Source organism: Podarcis liolepis, assembly GCF_965112155.1.
Source record: "Podarcis liolepis genome assembly, chromosome: 7".
NCBI classification, from domain to species: domain Eukaryota; kingdom Metazoa; phylum Chordata; class Lepidosauria; order Squamata; family Lacertidae; genus Podarcis; species Podarcis liolepis.
Window position 1 is genome coordinate 68096176 of NC_139561.1, and position 21909 is coordinate 68118084.

The 21909-nt window shown below is 48.9% G+C and overlaps 2 protein-coding genes across 2 annotated transcripts in view; one reads left to right on the forward strand and one right to left on the reverse strand.

Annotated features, from left to right (window-relative positions):
• AHDC1 (AT-hook DNA binding motif containing 1) overlaps positions 1-15438 on the forward strand; it is a 193887-nt gene extending 178449 nt beyond the window's left edge. Inside the window, 3 exon segments of the mRNA XM_083512071.1 lie at positions 145-5199; positions 8458-9246; positions 14755-15438. Of these exon segments, the coding sequence (XP_083368197.1) occupies positions 145-5156 (5012 nt within the window). The 3' untranslated portion in view covers positions 5157-5199; positions 8458-9246; positions 14755-15438.
• Positions 1-21909, reverse strand: part of GPR3 (G protein-coupled receptor 3) — a 146495-nt gene that overhangs the window by 13710 nt on the left and 110876 nt on the right. The gene's annotated exons all lie outside the window — the stretch shown is intronic.

Below are 21909 nucleotides of genomic sequence, written 5' to 3' on the forward strand. Positions count from 1 at the left end.
ACTTAACAAATTTAAATAATAACAATAATAGCGTCCTCCATGAAGCCCCAGAAATGAATGCTGTCTTATATTGAAGTCTATCACACACTTCTACATGAACCAATTAACATGAAAAACTTAATGTCTCCTCTTTGCCTGTTCCAGGTCCAGGTTCCACGTTTGCAGATGTACATCCCAGCAACTGTTCTGCCAAGAGGCATGCCGGTGAAGAAGAATTTAGGAAGCGCCTGAAATCACAGGGCCCGTCAGTCCCACCAGCAGGAGGCGCCATCCGCAGTTCTTCTGATTACTCCCAAGAGCCAAAGTTATACCAGGCAGGGCACCCTGGTCAAAAGGTTTCAGCGTGTCTGGCTGAAAAAGCCTTGTCATTTGGCATGCTCAGCTTTCCTGAAGGTTCCTGTTCAGCATTAGGCCGTGAGCACAAGTCTAGCTCACTGCGTCATGCTGAGACGGCTGACCGGTACAAGAGCTTTCACGCCCATGGCAGCACCAAGGCAGAGGATTTGCCGCCGGCCAATGTTCTGGGCTGCCCTGTTGACACCCGGGGCCTAGATGAGACAGCCACGCACGACAGAGCTGCCAAGACCTTCTCCAATGCCACTCTGGCCTCAGGAAGGTGCAACATTGACAACATCATCTCGCTGCTAAAGAGCAAGTGTGGAAATGGCCGTATCAACCTCTACCCTGTGGTGCAGCTCATAGACATCATGAAGGACATCAACCGCCTCTCCCAGGACCTGAAGAGCTGTGGTGTTCACCTGGACTGCAGTGGCCTAGAGCTTAACAGCCACCCACCACTCAACGAGGAAGGCCAGGATCAGGGCCTGCAGTACAGCTTCTACTCCTCACCCATGCTTGCCAGCAGCATCCGTAGCCCCGAGGAGGTAGCAGTGCAGGGCAGCACCAAAGCTGAGCTGCCCAAGCAGACCCGACCCACTGGCATCTGTGAAGGAGAGTCAGAGGGGGACACTCAGAGTGCCCAGTACCCAGCCACCCAGAGTAGCCCTGCTTTGAAGGCATCATCAAGCAGCATAGATGAAGCTAGCAGCTTGGAATCTGATACCACTGATTATCCCGAACTGGCTGATACAGATATCCTGAGCGAACTGGCTTCTTTGGCATGCCCAGGCCCCCAGTTAATAGATCATCAACATCTGGAGCCCCACTCCCAGTTGCTGCAAAGCCAGGGGCTAGATTCAAGGTCCCAGTTAATTGGTTCACAGTCTCTGGAACACCAGCCTCAGCTAGTAGACTCTAAGTCTTTAGAGCCTCCTCCAGAACCGCTAGCATTGCAGACGGTGGAGCCACTGCCTGCGCCACTGGGGCTGCAGACTCTGGAGCATTTGGAGCTGCAGAATCTGGAGCCCTTGTCTGAATCACTATCACTTCAGTCCCTGGAACCCCTTTCTGAGCCACTAGGGCTCCAGTCTTTAGGGACTCTGGACCACCAATTGCTCGACTCCCAAGCCCAGCTTCTGGATCCGGAAGCCCAGCTGCTAGGCTCCCTGCCCAAGTTGTTAGACTCCCAGCCCCAGCTAGAGACAGACGAGTCCCTAGGAGCACATTCGCTGCAGCCCAGCTCCCACCTTGGAGGCTGCTCCCTGAGAGGAGTAGTAAGGCGAGGAGGAGGGCGGGGAAGGGATGATCACAGGAAATATGCTCTACGTAGAACAGATAAACCAAAGATGCTCTGCCGCCGGCGGAGAGGTGGCCGGGGCCGGCGAGCAGAGATTGTAGCTGAGAACAGAGTCCTCCCCATGGCTGTACCAGTGGAGGTGGTGATGGCACAACCAGATGAAGTCAGGATGCCGGTGACAGCAGAAGTGATGGAGCCCATCGTTTCCCCACTGGAACCTGAAGATGGCCAGAAACCAGCCGCCAACCTGCAGGTCCAAAAACCCAAGTGCCGTGGAGTGCGAAGGATGGTGGTGAAGATGGCCAAGATCCCTGTCTCCCTTGGGAGGAGGAACAAGACGACATACAAAGTGTCCTCTCTCAACAGCAACTTGAACCTGGAAGGCAAAGAGCTCACAACCTGCAGCTCATTGGAGCCAACTCCGCTGCTGAAGATGAAGAACAATGGTCGTAATGTGGTGGTGGTCTTTCCTCCAGGTGAAATGCCTATTATCCTGAAGCGCAAGCGGGGGAGACCCCCAAAAAACCTGATGCTGGGTCCCTGCAAACCCAAGGAACCCACCCCAGAAGTGAAAAAGCGGAGGAGGAGGAAACAGAAACTGGCATCACCACAGCCCTCCTATGTCGCCGACACCAATGATAGTAAAGCTGACTACTCTGATGTCCTGGCAAAGCTTGCCTTCCTAAACCGCCAGAGCCAGTGCTCGGCTCGTTGCTCCCCGCCTCGCTGCTGGACCCCAAGTGAGCCAGACTCCATCCACCAAGCCCCAGACACTCAAAGCATCTCCCACTTTTTGCACCGGGTCCAAGGTTTCCGCAGACGTGGTGGTAAAGGAGGCGGGTTTGGACGTGGAGGGGGCCACTCTGCCCGGTCACCTCGCTGCTCCTTTAGTGATTTTTTTGAAGGCATCGGCAAGAAGAAGAAGGCAGCCCCAGGGGCAGCCATGCATGCTGACCCTGTTCACCCACGAAAAAGGGGCCGGCCAGAGCCTGACTCCATGGAGAAGCCGAAGAGGAAGAGGCGGTCCCGCAAGAATGGGGCGCTGTTTCCTGAGCAAAACCTTGGCCAGAACTTCAGTGATGGGACCTCCGAGTGGGGCGGAGACAAAGAAAGTCTTTGGATGTCCCATCATGGACACCTCTCCAGCCAAGCCAACAGGAACTGCAGTTACCAAGACTCTCGGACCTTCCACTCTTCGACGCTGGAGTCAAGTTCATCCAGTAGGACTGGTTTTTATGGTGGGAGCAACCCATCATCACAGTCCGAGCTAAGCCAGGAGAGACAGAGCCTCTTCACAGGCTATTTCCGCTCCCTGCTGGATTCAGATGATTCCTCTGACTTGCTAGACTTTGCCCTCTCAAATACACGCTCTGAGTCACGGAAATCTGCTCCTTCGTACACGGCTCCTCCTAATGCCATTGCTACACAGAGGGGCATGGCATCTTACCCAAGCAGAGGGGGTAAAGTCACGCCCTCCTCCACCACCACTACTGCTACTACTGAGGCACCCTTTCACACAGCCATGACAAGCCGGCAGTCGTTCCCTCCCAGCCGATCAGCGGGATACAGCCTTTCTCAGGCTGCTTCGGAATGCCGCAGCACAGATGCCTTTCAGAAGCTGGCGCCTCTCTCAGCTGTCTCCAGGTCACCCACCGCCCACTCCACAGCAGCCTCCAGCTATGCACAGTACGGCAACTTCAGCAACAGTGGTGGGCAGAGCGTGACACCTTCTAGCTTGTTCCAGCAAGGGAAGCCATACCATGCCACACAGGACTGCCCCAACAACAAAGACTGCAGCTTCACATATGGCAGTGGCAACAGCTTGCCCTCATCACCGAGCAGTGCCCATAGTGCCAGCTATGCCCAGCAGACTTCGGGGCCCAGCTTGCCATTGAATAAGGCCTCCTTCTTCAACAGCTCGGATCCCAGCCAGTTCTCCAGCTCCTCCCACACGCCCATGAGGTGCGACAGCCGGGCAAGCACTGTGTCCCCAGGTGGCTACATGGTCCCTAAGGGCTCAGTCTCCTTTCAGCCCTCCCCAGAGAACTGCCGGCAGTTTCCCAGTGCCTCCCAGTGGGCTTTCCGGCAAGGCTACAGCAACCTGGACTGGAACTCTGAAACCTTCAGCCAGCTTTACAACCCAGGCTTTGACTGCCATATCAACGAACCCAATGTTATCCTGGATATCTCCAACTACACACCCCAGAAGGCCAAGCAGCAGACCGTCTCTGAGACCTTCTCCGAGTCCTCATCGGACAGTACCCAGTTCAACCAGCCAGCTGGCTACAGAAGGGCCAACAGCGAGGCTTCGTCTAGTGAGGGCCAGTCCAGCCTCTCTAGCCTGGAGAAGCTGATGATGGACTGGAATGAGTCATCTTCGGCCCCAGGTTACAACTGGAACCAGAGTGTCTTATTTCAGAGCAGCTCCAAGCCGGGACGTGGTAGGCGGAAGAAAGTGGACATATTTGATGCTGCTCATCTGAACTTCTCGACAGGTGCCTACCCTTCCAAGAGGGGCACGGGGGCCAGGCAGCCACGAGGCTCCCGAGGTGCCTGTGCCTCCAAGAAGGAGAGAGGCACTGGCAAGACCAAGTTCCCTACCAAATCCCAGCAAGTGAACCCCATGTTTCAAGACAGTACAGATTTGGGCCTGGACTACTACAGTGGAGACAGCAGCATGTCCCCACTGCCCTCCCAGTCGCGGGGCTTTGGGCTCAGCGAAAGGGACCCCTGCGACTTTGCTGGGCCCTATTCCATGAACCCCTCCACCCCTTCAGACGGCACCTTTGGGCAAGGCTTCCAGAGTGACTCCCCTGGCCTAGGGCAGGCAGACCTGGACAGCAAGCATTTCCCCGCCCTGCCCCACCAGCTTGCTGCCCCGCCCCCTCAGCAGACTGTGTTTGAAGCAAGCTTACAGAAAGCCTTCTCGCCCAACTGCTCCCCAACCCTGGCCTTCAAAGAGGACTTGAGGCCCAGCGACATCCGCAAGCTCCCGGCCTGCGACTCGCTCAAACACAGCATGCAAGGGGCTGGTGGCATGCCCCACCCAGCCGCGCACATGTCTTGCCGGGACCTGCCCATGTCCCAGCCACACTACGACTCGCCCAGCTGCAAAAACCCCAACTATTGGTACTCCCCCACCTCCAGCACCCGCAGCCCTCCATACGACAACAAAGCCGGGGTTGGGATGCTAGTGGACTTCATGGGGAGAAGCCCAGATGTCTCCTGCCTCAACCCCCACCTGACCAGCCCCCCCAACACCAACCCTTCCAAGAGCGAGAAGGAGCCTATGGACATGGCAAGGGCCCACCACCGAGGGGCCTACATTTGCCCCTTGATGAACGACTTGAATATCTCCCCAGTCCCAAGAGACTCTATGCTGCCGCTGCAGGACAACTATAGGTACCCCAGTTTTGCACCCCAAGGGCACCCCATCATGACTGCAGCCCAGAAGAGCGCGTTTTTGGGTCCAATGCTAGAGCAACATCCTGAGGACACATTCACAGTCACCTCATTGTAGTGTCATCTGAAGTGCCAACCAGACAACGAGGTTTTGTTTCAGGGTAGGTGCTGGAGGAAAAGGGGGGAGGGGGAGGGGACATGCTTTAGTGGGAGGAAGGGTGTCTTGGGCTTGTTGTGTAACTCAGCTTCATCACAGCTGTGCCGGGAGAGGGCTTCCTGGCACATGAAAGGTGGGACGAGGGGGAGTCAAGCCTGGGATGCACTGTGGCAAAGGGAGGGGAGAAAGGTGGTGGCTTTGAGATCCTTGAAGCCCCTTGCCTTAAAGCAGATGTCTGTGTGCCAGCAGTTACTGCATAGGAATGAGGCCTTTGTATGACACGGGTGTGCATGTTATACAGCTGCAGGCAGAGGTGTAAATAAGCAGATATGTATTCTGCATCTTATGGCAAAATGTAGGCGGGATAACTCTGTGCTAATGATGACTTCACATGTAACAGCAAAGTGCAGTTCCCTGTGTCTTTGTCCCAGGTTGGAGTTGTCGCTTTCTGTAACTTCTGTAGGGTGCTTATGGCTGTTTCCAAGAAGTCATGGTCAGCAGAAGTTCCTGGACACACATTTTCAGACACACAAACGCCCTTCAGATATTATAGAAAGGATGCTGTCACACTGGGGTAGAAACACAGGGACCTGTGAATCGTCCCTCAAGTTAGCAAAAAGCAAAATGCTGTAAATATAGGAACTATGTGTACATAGCCTCTGCTTCCAGATGCATGCCTGAACTTGAAGGGCCTTTCACTACTTCCGAAATGCACTTCATCCTGAGCTCTAAAGAACCTCTAGGTGAAAGAAGCTCCATGAATGAGGGGCAGGTATTGAGAATGCCTTTCCACAAGCTCTAGAGGTGAAAACTGTTAACAGGAGATTTGGGGGTGATTTTAGAGAGGGAAAGTAGCTATAAAGCAAGATGGATCCAAGCTATTTGGTTTATTATAATTCTGTTATTGCTGTGTTAGCCACCTTGGGGACTATATGCAGAAAGGCAAGAAATAAACTGAATAAATAGATAAATAAATAATATTAAGGGAGGAATTCAGCATAACGCTAAGCTGAACGCCTCTGCCAACACTAGCATCTCTGGTGGAATGTTCTGCCCTTTCCTCTTATGTGCTGTTCCAAGGATTCTCCTGAACCAATTCTGGGTATGTGCATGGGGGTGGGGACCCCATTGTGCCAGCAGAAGTTCTTGTACAGCCTTCCATTGTCAGGGCTCATTAGTTGAATGCTGCCCAAAGTGCTGGTTAGGTGGTCACCAAAAGCTAACAGAAGCAAGTGCAGGCCTCTCAAGCACAAGTTTACTATTATTCTGTTGTGCTCTGAACATTGTTCAATTGGAGGCAAAAGGTTTTCATTTGCAAATCTTGCTGGGTTTTATAATGGGTATGATTGTGAGTGTATAGACCCTTGTAGAAGCAAGGAACTAACACAGCTAGATGCTGTTTCACATTTTGAATCATAGAATTACAGAGTTGGAAGTGACCCTGTGGGTCATTGAGTCCAAGCCCCTGCAATACAGGAATCTCAACTAAAGCATCCATGACAGAAGGCCATCCAACCTCTGCTTTAAAACCACCTAGGAAAGAGAGTCCACCACCTCCCAAGGGAGAGTGTTCCACAGTTGAACAGCTCTTACTGTCAGCAGTGGCGGACTTCCAAATTTCAGTGGCACCCTGTGCAACACCAAATTCGGCACCACCACCACCACAGTCATTGTTGCAGCACCCTCTCAGCTTGGCGCCCAGTTTGGGCCAACCGGCCATGCTCCCCAAAGTTTGCCTCTGCTATAAAGTTCTTCCTGATGTTTCGACAGAATCTCCTTTCTTGTAACTTGAAGCAATCATGGATAGCTCAGTTGGCTAGAGTGTGGTGCTGATAACGCCAAGGTTTCGGGTTTGATGCACGTATGGGATAGCTGCATATTCCTACACTGCTGGGGGGAGGACTAGATGATCCTCAGGGTCCCTTCCAACTCTACGATTCCAACTCTGTGATCATATCTCCTCTCAGTTTCCTCTAATGCAAGCTAAACATACCCAACTCCCTCAACCATTCCTCATAAGGCTTCGTTTCCAGACACTTGATCATCTTGGTCGCCCTCCTCTGCACACATTCTGGCTTGTCAATATCTTTCTTAAACAGTGATGCCCAGAAATGGCTACAGGATTCCAGGTGTGTTCTGACCAAGGCAGAATAGAGCACTACTCTGTTATTTCCCACGATCTGGACACTATATTTTTGTTGATGCAGCCTAGAATAGCATTAGCTTTTTTGCTGCTGCCTCACACTGGCCATGCTGGCTGTGGCTCATGGGAGTTGGAGTCCAATAACATCCAGAGAGCCACAGGTTTCCCCATTCCTGGTCCAGTGTAATTTAGAAAAATGTGTGCTGTTATATCATTGCCATGTGAGTTTCCCCACCCACGCTCCACGTCATTTGCTGTTTACAGGGATAGTGAATCTTACCATGCAATGACGTCTTGTCATGTGTTTTGTCTTATAGGACTTTGTGGAACAGAAAGGATGGAAAACCAATCTGTGGCTTTCCATCTCTCTCTCTCTCTCTTTCTCACTCCCCACCACCACCACCATAATGTCCAGTTTCTACCAAGCGTGCAGTGCTAAACTATGGAACATCTCTTTCACAAATATTTGAACATAGCTTTTTAAAGCAATTTTCTAAAACACAAACCCATATACAGGCAACTCCTGTTTTGCGTGCATTCAAAGAACATGCAGCCATGCATGTGTGGGCCATTTTCAGACCCAGAAGGGGACGGAATGGGGGCGGGGTGGGCTTATGCAGGCTCCTCTGACAGGCACAATGATCTGCAATGCAACCTGACACAAATGGTCTGTGTAACCTTGGTGGAAGGGTTGGGGACATAAATTGAATAGGTAATTTTTCCTCTATAGAAAAAAAACTTTAGACTTTTTTTTAAAGTGACAGGTTAATTAAATTTAAGTAGGCCCAGTAAGGGTCAGATAAAACTGACCCTGTGGATAGGTCAGTTAGCAGGATACATGGCCATAATATGTATAGACCATAAATTATCTATCAAATCTTTACTCTAAATAAAAGCAACAAGCATATGTACCAGGAGAGGTTTAGTCGGTTCTTTTAAAGGCCTACTAAACTGAAGATTCAAATAAGGGGATTTGTCGGACAAAAGGCTATTGGTCCCTCGGGCTCCATGCTCCATGCTCCAGAATGAATGTGCATGCTCTGATGGAATGGGCCATGTTTTGATACATGTCTCTCTCTTTTTCTTTTTTTTCTCCTCCCTTCCCCCTCTCTTTTTCAGAGCTACTTTAGCCAGCACTTTTTCTGGAACACTTTTCAAGTTCTGTATTTAATGGAAATCAAAAACTGATCTTTTTGTTCGTTTGTTTGTTGGTTCTTTTGGGGGGGTTTTCTAAGAAAAAAATAGAGAGAGAGAAAGGAAAAGAGGGGGAAAGGAGAGAGATAAACACCCCCTTTTTAAAAAAAAGAAAGAAAGAAAAAAGAAAATATATTAAAAAAATAAAAATAAAAAACTCGCTTTCTTTGAGAACGGCATGGAGACGATTTTTGAACCAGACCATGTTGTCAGCCCTCCTCTCCTCCCACCCTGCAGTCCAGCAAAAAGACAATCGAACGATCACAGCCACTGCCCACGTGGAGTGCGAGAGCCAGGGGAGCACCCGTGATGCCCAGCACCACCCACCCACCCACAGCATGCATACGAGAAACACACCGGAAGGCAATGGACAACCTACATGGATAGCCATGGGAAGGGGAAATTTATTTTTGTTTCTTTTTGGGAGAGGGAAAAGAGAACCGTCTAATCTGTGAACTCAAAATGAAAACTCAGTAATGAAGATTGGAGACTCAGCATTTTCCTCCTCCTCGTAGCTCTTTTTCTTTTTTCTTCTCATCTTTCTCTTGTGCAGTTTTTATTATTATATTATTATCATTATTTTTCTCCCAGGTTGTTTGTTTGCATTTTTTTTATTAAAAAAGAACATTTTTGTTGTCGTTGCTTAATTTCTTTGGAGAGCCCAGAAGATTTTACAAGTCTGTGAACGGGCCTTGGGGACACCGTCATCTGCCAGTAAGTAACAATCTCAGTCTCCTACAATGCTAGCAGTCTAATGTCCTTTCAGGGCCTTGTGGGAAACTAAAATGTCTCACTGTGAGATGCATGAGAGCACAGCTGGTGGAGTTCCAATGGCACAACAGGACTGCCTTTTCCTCTCCTCCCACTGCATGTCCCCACCCCACCCCATTAATGTCTGAAGGGTCACCCAACCATCTGCAGCTGATTTTGAGGGCACATGGAGGCTGCAGATGAAGGGGAAGTTCTCTTCCACTAGTGCACATGCCTTATGCTAATGGAGCAGGAGTACTGGACACCACCCTAAGTACTTCCAAGAGGGTCAGCCATCAAGTGGTGTGGCATATGCAGCCATATCCTGGGAATCAGGATCAGGAGGATCAGCCAATGCCCTCCCTAGCATTCACTGCCTGAGCATCTGCTTCTCTCTACCTAAAGACAGGATTGGCCTTGCATTGGGTCCAAGTGGAACATAATTTATGGGTGTATGCCCCCCCAAGTGACGATGCTACTGTTTTGTCACCAACTTTACCTCTTAAATCAATTGCCCGTTTCCAGGCTCGGGTCATCCTGAACTCTCGTTCAGCCCAACCCTTGTTCAGTTTTTTCTCTGGCTAAACCATGTCTAGACGCACACCTGTTTCTTTAATCCTCTTGATTGTGCTGCTGCACCTTTTGCACACCTCCTCCCTGCTGAGAGTTTGCCACCATCAGAAAGCGTTTTCCTGGAGTGCAGGTGTCTGTCTGGAATTTGCCCCTTTCCACGTGAGTTTCCAGCTCTAATCAGGATGCACTCAAAGCCATCAGGGCCTGGGTAATTTGGCACTAATTGCATGCCAGGTCTGTTTCTCACTGGCTTGTTCAATTTCAGAGAGGGCGTCCCTTTTTACAATCAATCGATATTGGATTAGCATACTGAAACAGCCATATTAAAGTCACATTAAGTGCTCATTTAAGCCCATTCAATGGAAAGTGTGTTGTGTGGGGGAGAGATGGGTCTGTTTATTTCCTTAACCCTTTCCTTGATGTTTATCCTTTTATCTCTGCCACTGAGCTCTCAGGAATCCACAGAACACTAGGCATTGAAAACCTGACTTTAAAAAAATAATAATCAAGGAAGTAGGTTGTTGCTTACTTATTTGTTCTAACAGGCTTTTGGGGATTGGCTGCTTTTAATGAAACGGCTGGTGCCGTGCTGCTTTTATTGTAATTATTCGTATGATTTTAAAAGATTTTATATATGTATATGGTTTTATTTCTATCCATGTTTAATTGCTTTTTAATGAAGATTTTTTTCTTTGCTTTTAGCAGTTCTTATTTTTATATGCAAGCTGCCTTGAGCCCTGTCAGGAAAAAATATGGGGAATAATCATCATCATGATCATCACCATCATAAAGCCTGGAAGCTGCCTTATACTGAGTCAGACCCCATTGGTCCATCTAGCTTAGTATTGTCTACACTGACCGGAAATCTCTAGCGTTTGTGACAGGAGTCCTCCTCAGCTCTACCTGAAGATGTGGAGGATTGAACGCAGGACCTTTGGCATGCAAAGCTCCCCCACTGAGCTACAGCCCCTCTTCAAAGATCAAGGCAGTGTACAAAATGTGTAAGCAGGCCCTGCCCAAGTACATTTTCCAGTTGATACATGAAATAATCAAGAAACGGACTGCAGAAAGGAGTGCATTCCACGGCCCCCCTGCACAAATGCAGAAATTGGCACAGGATATAGAATTCAGCACACAGATAATCTTCACTCTCTTTTTAAGAGCATGTTTATACATCACTCAAGGCTATGTAGATTGGAAAGTGTGTGGGCTGAGCAAGGCTCAAAAGCTAGAGGGGAGCCTGCTGAATCAGATCTGCAGTGGTCAGGGAGCATGGCTGCTGTATCCGGCATAGCTCTGTGCTGCAAATCTTGAAGCAGGACCAATGATGGAGAGTAAGGAAATGCATAGAAATTGTGGCAGGACTCAGAGGAGGATTATGGCTATCTCTCTGACATTGTAGCTTTACATATGAAAGTGTTTTTTGACTTGAATGAACATACAAAGGGGCCTCCTTCCATCATAACTCTTGAAAGGCACATTCTAGGAGGATTCATTTACCTATTATTATTTATTAGGTTCATTTAATATGGAAAATTCTGGTTCAAAAATTATGTGGGGTCTCATTCCTTTTATCATTTTCCTGCTCCTCTGTCCTATCTTTTCATACGTCTGGTTGGCAAGTAGGCAAGCAGTCCTCAACCAGTGTGACCGCTGGGGGCACTGAGAAGAACAGGATGGCGGGGGGCTGCAGCTCATGACAGCTTGTCCCCTTTCTGGATCCAGTTTCAGTAGTGGCCTGAAAACAACTAGCTGGCAATAATATCTATGTTGCAGACAGAACTGCACCCGCACGGTTTGCTATGCAGTGCAGGCTGCAGAGTTTTTGAGGGGGCTTTGGGGCGAGATGCCCTCGTGAGGCCTCTCTGTGAGTGGGCTCACTTCCTCCTTGCTGTTCACTGATGCCTATTTGCTTGCTATCTGCACAGCTGCTCCGAGAGGTCACTGAACAGACAGTGTCAGCAAAGAGGAAGAGGAAGAGCAGGGCCCAGGGGAGCCAGAAATCCACAGTGGGGCGTCTTTTGGGGTCCCCACAGTGCCGATCCCTGACACCTGCTCTAGGAACCAAGTTGTGAGCGCAGTCTCAGCTCATCAGGTCTCCTGCTGCTGAATGAGAGACTTAACAATGGAGTAGAAGAGTGTGTTTTTCCCCTGCACACCCATCTTCCATTGCTCTGAGACAGAGGTGGCGACAGCAGAGCAAAACGATGACTTGTGAGTGGCCACTGTGGACTTGCTCCTGCATGCACCTCTATATGTAGCTTCTTCTCCCCACACTAAAAAAGTTGCCGAAAAGCTTTGGGTTGTGGGTTGTTTGTTTGCTTACTTGCTTCTTTTTTCACTGCAGGGTGGGACATGGTGGGCACCCACCTTTTGATAGAAAGGAGGGCTTGGAGGAATACCTGATTGAGCATACTGGGATGGAAAGGTTGACATATACAGAAGCTGACTTAGCAGCTCTGCACCTTAAAATCTCAAGCTGTGTGCAGACTGGCTTATCGTTACTCACTACTGAACAGGGCTGGTGTCAAGGGTCTCCATGGTCAGGTTTGAAGTGCAAAAAGCTCAGCTTCTGTCAGAAACCACTAGGCTGCAGCCCTGCCCAGAATCCATGGTTTTTAAAATGAATAGGGCAGAGCTGGGAGAAAGGTTTCAGAGGCAGGCCTTAGCTAGGGCATCCGCTCCCACCCGCCCTTTAAACGTGTTTCTAGGGCTGCTGTGGTCAGCACAGTCCCCCCTTTTCCTCCTGTTGCTGCTCCTCATTCCCTTCCTACTAGCATCCATTTTGATGCCACTTCTGAGAGCCTCTCAGCGGTAGCTGTCCAATGGGCACCTTCTCCTGCTCTCCCATGCTAACTAAGCTGAACAAGTCTTAGCAGTAACAGTCTCTATGACAACTGATCCCTTAGCTCTCCTCATCCTTTGCCTCGCTAGGATGCCTGTCACTCTGTTTCTTCTGCCTGAGGGCCTCCAGCATCTGTCACGGGAGGGTTGAACGCGCCATTCCTCTGCATTTTTATGCCTCTTGATCCCCAGGTGGCTCTGCCTCTGGAACTACAAAGCTAGGTCCCTTGGACTCGGAAGCAGTGCCTGCTGTTTTTGTTTAGGCATGGCTGGAAAGATCTCCATGGTGTGACCAGGGCTAAATTCCGAGCTTGGATTCAGTCCCGGAACATGTATGTGAACACCTTGGAACCACACAGTCGGTGCCTCTAACCACACATGACGTGGCTGCGGTACCACTGGTGGCTCCATGTTTTGGAGGATCCTTGATCCTTGGTCAAGACAGTTTCCGTGGCAGCCCAGTTCAGGACTGAGTAAGGACAGTCCACCTGCATATATCTTGAGATTTTTAAGGTGCAAAGCTGCCAGGCCAGCTCTTGTGCATATCAGCCCTTCAACCTCCACAAACACTCAAACATTCAGGTATTCCTAAGCTCTCTTTTCTGTCCAAAGGAAGGTGGCCACAATCTCTCACTCAGCTGGTAATGCACTCTACCAATCCACCCAAGGGCCAGTCTATTTCTCCCTTTTGTTTTCAGGGGCCGACTGCATGCGTTTAAACTACAAGTGCTCTTAACTAGGTCGTTCTGACCTTGAATGCAGCATTTCCCCCTTACAAATTGCCTGTGTGCAGGCCCCATTCCAGACTGGAACTCTTCTGTGAGGGGTAGGGGGCCTTTAACCCTTTGCCACCCCATTGCAGTCTTCATCCAAATCGGGGGCCCTATACTAGCAATATAATTTGCAAAAAAGTGAGGGGGTGGGTAGGCAGAATAGACATCCCATTAACAAATAGGGGCACTTTATTCTGCAAGGCCCATAGCTCAGTGGTAGAGCATCTGCCTTGCATGCAGAAAGCCCAAAGTTCAATCTGTGACACCTCCAGGTCAGGCTAGGAGAGAACCTTATCTGAAACCATGAAGAGCTGCTGTCAGTCACTGTAAACAATGCTGAGCTAGATGGACCAGTGGTCTGATAGGCAGGATTCCTGCATTGTGGGTGGTTGGACCAGATGACCCCTTGGGTCTCTACAATTCTATAAGTCTATGAGCTCTATGTTCCAATGATCCGGTACGAGAACAAACAGGGGCAAAGTGTTAAAAACAACATGCAAGGATTTAAATCCCCTATCAATAAATAATAACAAGAGCTATGCACAATTCACAATTGTTCACTTCAGGGCTGGACAAAAAACCCTGGACCCAGGAGCAGAGCTACACCATTACAGTCACAAATAGCTTGGTCCTTATACTGAAAGATTTGTTGAATGGCATCAAGAGACATCGTAGGCTAATATAATACACTTCTCATAGATGGGCATAGATTGCAACGTGCCATGAGTAGATAGCAGATCTGTGGCTGAACAATGCCCTGATACCTCTAGTAAGAAAGAAAAGCCATACACTGGCATGATATGGTAGCTCAGTGGTAGAGTACATGCGCTGCCTGCAGAAGATCCTGCGTTCAGTCCCTGGAATCCCTAAGTAAAAGAATTTCAGGCCACCAAACAAAGGAGACAACAGTGAGTCAGATGGAGCAGGGGTTTGACTCGTACAAGACAGCTTCATGTGTTCAAGGCAAACACTGCGTATGTTCAGAGGCTTTCTAAAACCATCACATTCTGAATCGGAGGCTACTTTTGAAAAACCTCATACTCGGGAGCCTCTTGGCTGCACTGACCTGCTGTTGTTATGCTGGTGTTATTTACCCGAAGGTGGGGAACCTGTGGCCCCCCATATATTGCCGGAGTACAACTCCCATCTTTCCTAACAACCAACCGATGCTGGCTGGGACTGATCAGAGTTAACATCCAGCATGATTTGGAGGGCACCAGGTTCCTCAAGCCTAGCTTCCTTGTCATTGCTGCTAATTCTTTCCCTTTGTTTCTGTTCCCAGTTCCCACAACCAACAGGAAGATCCTCCCCCGACCACACTGGCTATGCTCTTGTGACAAACGGAAATGCACCCTTCTTGGTTCCTCTTGACATTGCTCCTTCAGGAGGCTGGGTAGAGAGAAGGAGGACTTCCCCCTTGAAGAATCCTCAGCCACTGAGAAGTCCCAGCAAGAAGACAGAAGCCTCGTGTTGCCTTTCCCTCCCTGCCCCCCTGCCCAACCCCAATACACACCTGTATTACTGTGGCCCTCTATGTTACTGCCTCTCCTGCCTCTCCCTGCTGCCCCCAACCCCAGGTCTGTCACTGAGATGCTTGTGTCTCCTTTGTTGAGAAGCAAGGTGGGGTGGAGGGTGGGAAAATGGGGCTTTTCTTTCTGCACAAAACCAGCAATTGTAAATACTTTTCAAAAATATATGAAAAAATGAAAAAAAAATACAAAAGAGCAAACACAATGAAAACACACAAACACACACACACGCACACAGCGCGTTTTCAAAATCAGAAATATATATTGAGAGGAGAAGAAGAAGAAAAAAAGGAGTCCAGAGAGAGTCAAAGCAGGAGAGAAGCTAATTGTGTCAGATATGCACTGAGAAATCTATTTGCAGATTGATTGACAAAAAGTAACAAGAAGCTATTTATTGTATATAATGTTTTATTATAAATCGTGTATTGTATATTGCATCTGTACATCTGCTGTGGTTTTGTGATGTGCAAATTTCAGCATGGGTTTCCTTGAGGTTTTAAGTTGCTTTTTTATTGTTTGTTGAGGGGGGGCGGGATTTTTATTTTTTTGTTTTTTGTTTTGTTTTGTTTTTTGGCAGTACGCACCCAAAGATCCAAATTTGTATTTTAAAAAGAAAAGTGGGAGGGGGGAGAGATTAAAGACAAGCAAATGCACCCTCTTTTGTTAGGGAGAGGGAGGGGAGCAACGGCATTTTCTGAGTTCTCATTGGCCACTTGTAAACCGTATTTCTTCCATGTGTGCCCCGTTGCGCCAGTGCTGAGCTCAGGGTGTATGTGTGTGTGCGTGTGAGCGAGTGACTTCTTTTTCCACCTTTGTCCTGCCCTCTCTATTCCCTCCCTTTCCTGGATTTGGAAACTTATGTACAGCTTTGTGGATTGTGCAAAAACAAAAAAAGAAAGAAACTTAAAAAAAGAGGAAGACCCCCACCCCTGTTCTGTGTTACCCATTACTGATCTGAACTGTACAACTAAATATACCAGACTTGGTAGTCGACTGGAGACAGAACACACCTGATTTGTCACCATATAAGCTCCTGCTTGCTTGATTCCTTCCCCAGGCCACGTTGCCTTCATCCACACCACCCCTCAAAGCCCCTCTTTTTATTTTGCTTCCCCTCCCCCCTCCCTGTGCCCCAACTGGTCTTTTTGTGTATTTAGGAAGGAATTTTTAATAGACACTTTTTTATATTAAAAGAAACCTATATATTGAGTGACGAGGCTGCTTTGTGTGCTTCTGTTGACAACTGAATGGATGCCTAGGGTATCTAGGGAGCGTCTGTTGCCAGCACTTGGGGATTGGGGAGGGGAGGGGCTGGAACTAATGCTTAGCTCATGCACTTCAGATGCTGTGCTTAGTTATGCGTTGGGGTGGGGGTGGGAGAGGCACTTCTAAGGCCAAATCCAGGAACAATGGGTTGCAAAGGCTGCCATTCTGACATTTGGGCTGCAATCAAAGGGCATCATCAGATGGAGAGCATAAGCGTTTGCTCTTTGCAGTTCTGTAGGATCCTGATTTCCAGCTTGCTGCCACTTGGCTCTAGGCTCCCAGCCCCTCTGTTGGCGGCATGAAAATAGCTCGCTTGTTTTTCTCGACTGAGAGGCCTCCGCACCAGAACACCAGAATAAGCTTGGCGGGGCGGATGAGATTTTTTCTGGCCTGCATTTCAAAGCGGGAAGCTTTGTCTGTGCGACTTTGTCTGCCGTTGCTCCCACTGTGGTTGGAAGACAAGGTGCCCTAAAAAATGCTGTGCTGCTGGGAAGCCAGGAGGAAACTGAAGGGCACTTCAAGATGGCAACTAACACACACAGAGAGTTCAGCATTTGTGTGCTAATTCAGGGGAAGGTGGGTGCCATCACAATGCACAGGTAACTTTTTTTTTTGCTTGTGCACAATGACCGACAGGCAGATTTTTTGTGTGCATTTTAATATGCCAGTGTCTGCTATGTGGGACAAACCAGGGAAGATGGGGTAAGTGAACAACTACATCACGAACAAAGGGGGAATAAAGATCTTCATTGGAAACAAGTGGAAGACCAGCAGCAGCTCCTATTCACCAAGAGGCCACTATAGAGGCGGCATTAGGGGTGCTGCCGAGGAGAGAGCAGATCCAGCCTCCAAGGAGTGTGCTGCTGCGGTCACTGCCATCCAAGCAGCAGAAGTGGACAAAACATTCCTTGGTGGCCAAATCTGCTGCCCTATGCCTCCTGCCATCTGTGGCAGTTGCCTCACCTTGCCTCATGGGTGGCCAGCCCTGCACTATTCTAAAGGTTTCTATATTAGATGGAATAACTCTTGCATGCAGATCTGTTCTCCTTTCAAAGGGAGCAAATGGGCATTATAATTTTGCATCCAAAGCCTACCCTGGATGCTAGCAAATAGTGGCTTAACCATCCATCAAGCTTCTCTCCTCTTGGATCTTAAAAAAAGTGCCATGTGTGTATTCAGAAGTGGCTTTGTTCATCCTTCACTTTACCATCCCCACCATAACAAAAAATATGGGCAATAGGAACACAGAAATATTTTTATACTAAGATCATTGGTCCATCTAGCTCCACATTTGTCTATAATGGGATGAGGAATCCCATCAGCCCCAGCCCCCACGGCCAATGGGAGTTGTAGTTCAGCCAGTGCAGAATGCACAGAGTGCAAGCTTCCTTCCCACCTCTCACCCCTTGTTAGCCCCCAAATAAAGCAGAGCTTCTAAAAAATGTTCAGCCATCAGCAAGTCCGCATGGGAAATATGATCCATAATCAAACAAGCGCTGCCACAAGTTTCTTGCCATGTTGCAGAAACACTACAAAGTGGTGCAGGTTATGGGGGTTTCCCCCTGTTTTTTCTTTTTAAAAAAGATAAATGGCTGGATAGGCAATAAACGCATAGCTAAGTCCCTGCAATCCACACACTCCCAAGCTGTTTATATGATGAGGAACAAATCTGATTTGGATGACATTTTAATATGAATCCACCTAATCAGAAACAATATGCAAACTAAAAGATCTCTCTTAAAATACGTACACATTTCCTACACAAAAATGTGTGCAAAAATGCATATATTGGGGAAAGTTTGGAGTTTTTAATGCATGCATTCATTAAAATACCTAGAACGTGTTCTGTTGCAGGAAAATGCTTGAAGAAATGCATATTAGACAAAATGGCATACAGAAAAATGTTTGGATTAGGAGAAATGTGCAGTAAAGTGCTGTCCTGCACCATCCCCTGAGCTAGCCCATTGATCTCAAGTGCGCTGGAGGCCGTGGCCTGGCTGTCAGTGTTGAAGGAAGATTCGGCTGCCTGTCTGGTCAGCTTTGTTCATGGAATTGGGGTGTGTGCTTGGAGGAATGAGAGGCCGATGCCCCAGTTTAAATAGGATGCCAGGCACACAAAAAACTGCATGGGTAGGTTTGACCACATTTCATACAGTTGGGGGTAATCAAGAAGGAAGTGATCTGGAGCGGGACAACCCCAAAAAAGCCAAAATAGAGTGATGGAAGGAGAAGAAAGGGAAAGCCCCCTGCAAATGATCAATTCAGATCTCTTGAAATAGTGATCTGTCCCTTTACCATCAGCCTGTCTGGGATGGGCAGGTGGGCAAAAAAGGTAGCAGGAAGAGAGACAAAGGGGGTGGCACAGAAAGAGAAAATGGGGTAGCCACACCTACTTTGGGGTCATGCAGGAAAAAGGATCCCTCCTAGCATAGGACACCTCTTTTTTTGGGAAGGGGATACCTGATTCAATTCCACAATTTTTCCTGGAATACTCAGGGCTGGCCTGCCATTCAACTGGGCAATTGGTGCTAGAATGAAGGCAGGAACTGGTGGTGTAGCAAGACCTTTCCTTTTCTTTCTGAAGCGCTGCAGCAGGGAGGGAAGAGTGCCATTTAGGCTCTGCTTCAGGAAGGCAAATGTCTTGGGCCAGCACTGAGCTTCCTCCCACGGTTTCCATCTCTGCATCTGCTGCCAGAACTCATCCTCGTCCCCCGCCCTTGCCCCTGCAGCTGGGCTCCAGGACCAAAAATAAGCCTGGCGAGGAGTTAACGTGCTGGGCAGGAAGGAGCGATAGGAGATAATCTGCAGGAGGGGGCAGACTCAGATCCTCTCACCAACAGGCTTTGTTTGCTCTTAAAATCCAGCCACAACTCTCATGTTTTTACCGACTCCCTTTTCCTTCCTTCCTTTCTCTACCCTTCGGAAGAAAGCAAAAGGAGATGCCCCTTGGGTCACTGTGTGCTTATTTCATTGGCAATCAACTGTTTAGGACAGGGGTGGGGAGCCCTAAATGCCTCCCTATCAGTAAATAGCTAACTTCCCCACAAACAAATCAAGAAGGCTCAATAAACAATAAACTTCAACCTTGGCCTGATCACTCTTTTTCAAGGGAGCTGTCCCACATTCCTCTTGCTTCAGTTCTCCTTGTAAATATATCTTTATCTGTTGAAGAATCTCTTTGATACTCAGTTGGGAGATAAGGCTTAGTATAGTCCTAACCTGAGTAAGCAGGAGTTTCCAAAATGGTCTAGTAGGGAGTGCAAACTGGTTGCAGGCTGAAGTCAACTGGGAAATTACATGTTCTTCTCATGTAAGAACATAAGAGACATGCTGGATCCATCTGGTCCAGGATCCAGAGCTCACAGTGGCCAACCAGATGCACATGAGATACCCACAAGCATAACCTGAGCACAACAGCAAATGTCCCTACTTGTGATTTCCAGCGGCTGGCATTCAGCAGCATTCACTGTCTCTGTCAGTGAAGGTAGAATATTGTCATCAGGGTTAGTAGCCAATGATAGCCATGGTGCTGAGTGCTGATTTGTCCCCATGGTATTGATAAAAATCGGCGAGAGGATATAGAACCTTAGCAGCCATTGCGGTGGTTGACATTACCAACACACACACACACACACACCCCACCAGTTCCTAGTCTTGTGCAAGTCACTTTTCTCCCTCTTGTCTTGGCAAGGGGCTACAGCTGAATGGTAGAGTACATGCCTGATGTGCAGAAGGCCATGGGTTCAATGCCTGTCATTTCCAAATAGGGTTGGAAAAGACTCTTGTCTGTGGTAGTCTTTGAGTTTCTCCAGATGATGTATTTATCAAATATTCACTCTGATTTGCTTAAACAAAGGTTACAGTCATTGTATATTGAGCATTCATTCTGATTTGTTTGTGGGGAAGTTATACACCATGAGCACTGATTGAATGATTTAAGTTATACCCTCCCTCCCTCCCTCCCTCCCTCCAAGGAGCCCAAGGTGGCATGCACGGTTCCCCCCCTCCCCATTTTATCCTCACAGCAACCTTGGGAAGTGGGTTAGGTTAGGAGACAGCCCGAGGTCACCCAGTGAGTTTCATGGCTGGTTGGCAGTTTGAACCCTGGTCTACCAGGTCCTAGTGCAACACTCTAACCACTACACCACACTGGCTCTCTTAGGCCATGTAAACCCCACACTTTTAAAGCACATTCCCACCCCACCCCTGCAATAATCCTGGGAACAGAAGTTTATCCTTCACAAACTATAATTCCCAGCACCACAGTTCCCAGAATTATTTGGGGCAGAGCAGGGGAATATGCTTTAAATGCATGGTGTATACACAACCTCAGTCAATGGAAATGTGTGAATGTGAGTGTGGGTGATAGGAGAATGATGGGGCTATGGCTTTGGGGGGTGGATGTGGGTGGGTGTAAGCATGTGTTTAGATTCTTATGAGAGCTGCACCCGCTAGCCCTAGCTGAAGAAACTTCCACTGTGGTTCCTCCTCTACAGACTCTCCTAACTGTCAACTCCATAAGATCGCTCCACCCAGTAGCTATTACTACAGTTTCCTTGAATAGAAGGATGCAGGCAACCTCTGCTGCCAACAAGCACGTTAAGTCTAGGTGGGATTCCTTCTTGTGCGTCCCTTAAGCTTGGATCCTCATTTCTCAAATCCTCTGCTGCTTCCAGCATCGCACCCTGTGCTCAAAAGTGCACAGTTGGAGTTCAGGGTACAGCTGGATGTTTCCTGACTCAGCATTCCCAATGCAAATAAAGCGGGTGGAGACGGAGGAGGGCAGCAAACTGAGAGTGACCCCCGTGAATGCATGCTTATTTTCTCTCAACTAAAGAAGTAGAAGTAAAAAGTAGATTTGCATAATTTATCACTGTTTTGATTCAGGCAAACACAAAGTGTGAAACAGAGGCCTGTCTTGCAGACCAATCCTGTTTGTGCCAGAGCAGTGCGCTTCTGTCTCCAACAGTTATGTAGGCAGAGACCTGGCCCTTGGCCTACGTGGCATCTCTCTTGGGCATGAGCAAACAGCGCGGCATGCGCTCCTCTCCTGCTAGGCAGCCTCTCACTCTTGCTTGTGGGCGCATGAATCATTGTGGGAAAGTTGTCACCTAGCAGGAGCACCACCCGCCCTTTGCTGTCCTTCAGCATCAGGGGGAGAGAAAGAAGCTGAGGCAAAGCTTCCTCCTTCCTAGCCATTAACGCAGACTGCAGATCCTAGCAAGGCGACAGGTCTCCTAGCACCTGCAGGCCACAGCTTCCCTGGATGGGGGGGGGGGGGGACTTGATAGATCGCTGTGAGGGTAGCTGTTGTGTACCAACCAGCAAAAGGAAGAAGGAGGCAGCAGCATTGACTCTGGACTGCAGACAGGTTAAGAGAGACAGATGGGTGGGTGCAGGGGGGGGCGGTGGCGGGAGAATGCCAGTGCCATAAACACCGCCTGGCGTGAAAGTTCCAGGAATCGAAAGACAGCCCTGTCAGTGTCCTTACTCTAGGAGGGGATGCAGCAGCCTTGCGGGGGGGGGGTGGAGGTGGAGGGGGCCACAGAGGTGGGAGAGACAGGCAGGCAGGCTGGGAGAGCAGAGGAGGGAGGAGGAGGCGCAAGGCCGCCTCTACCTGTGGGTGGTGAGGAGAGGTTAGC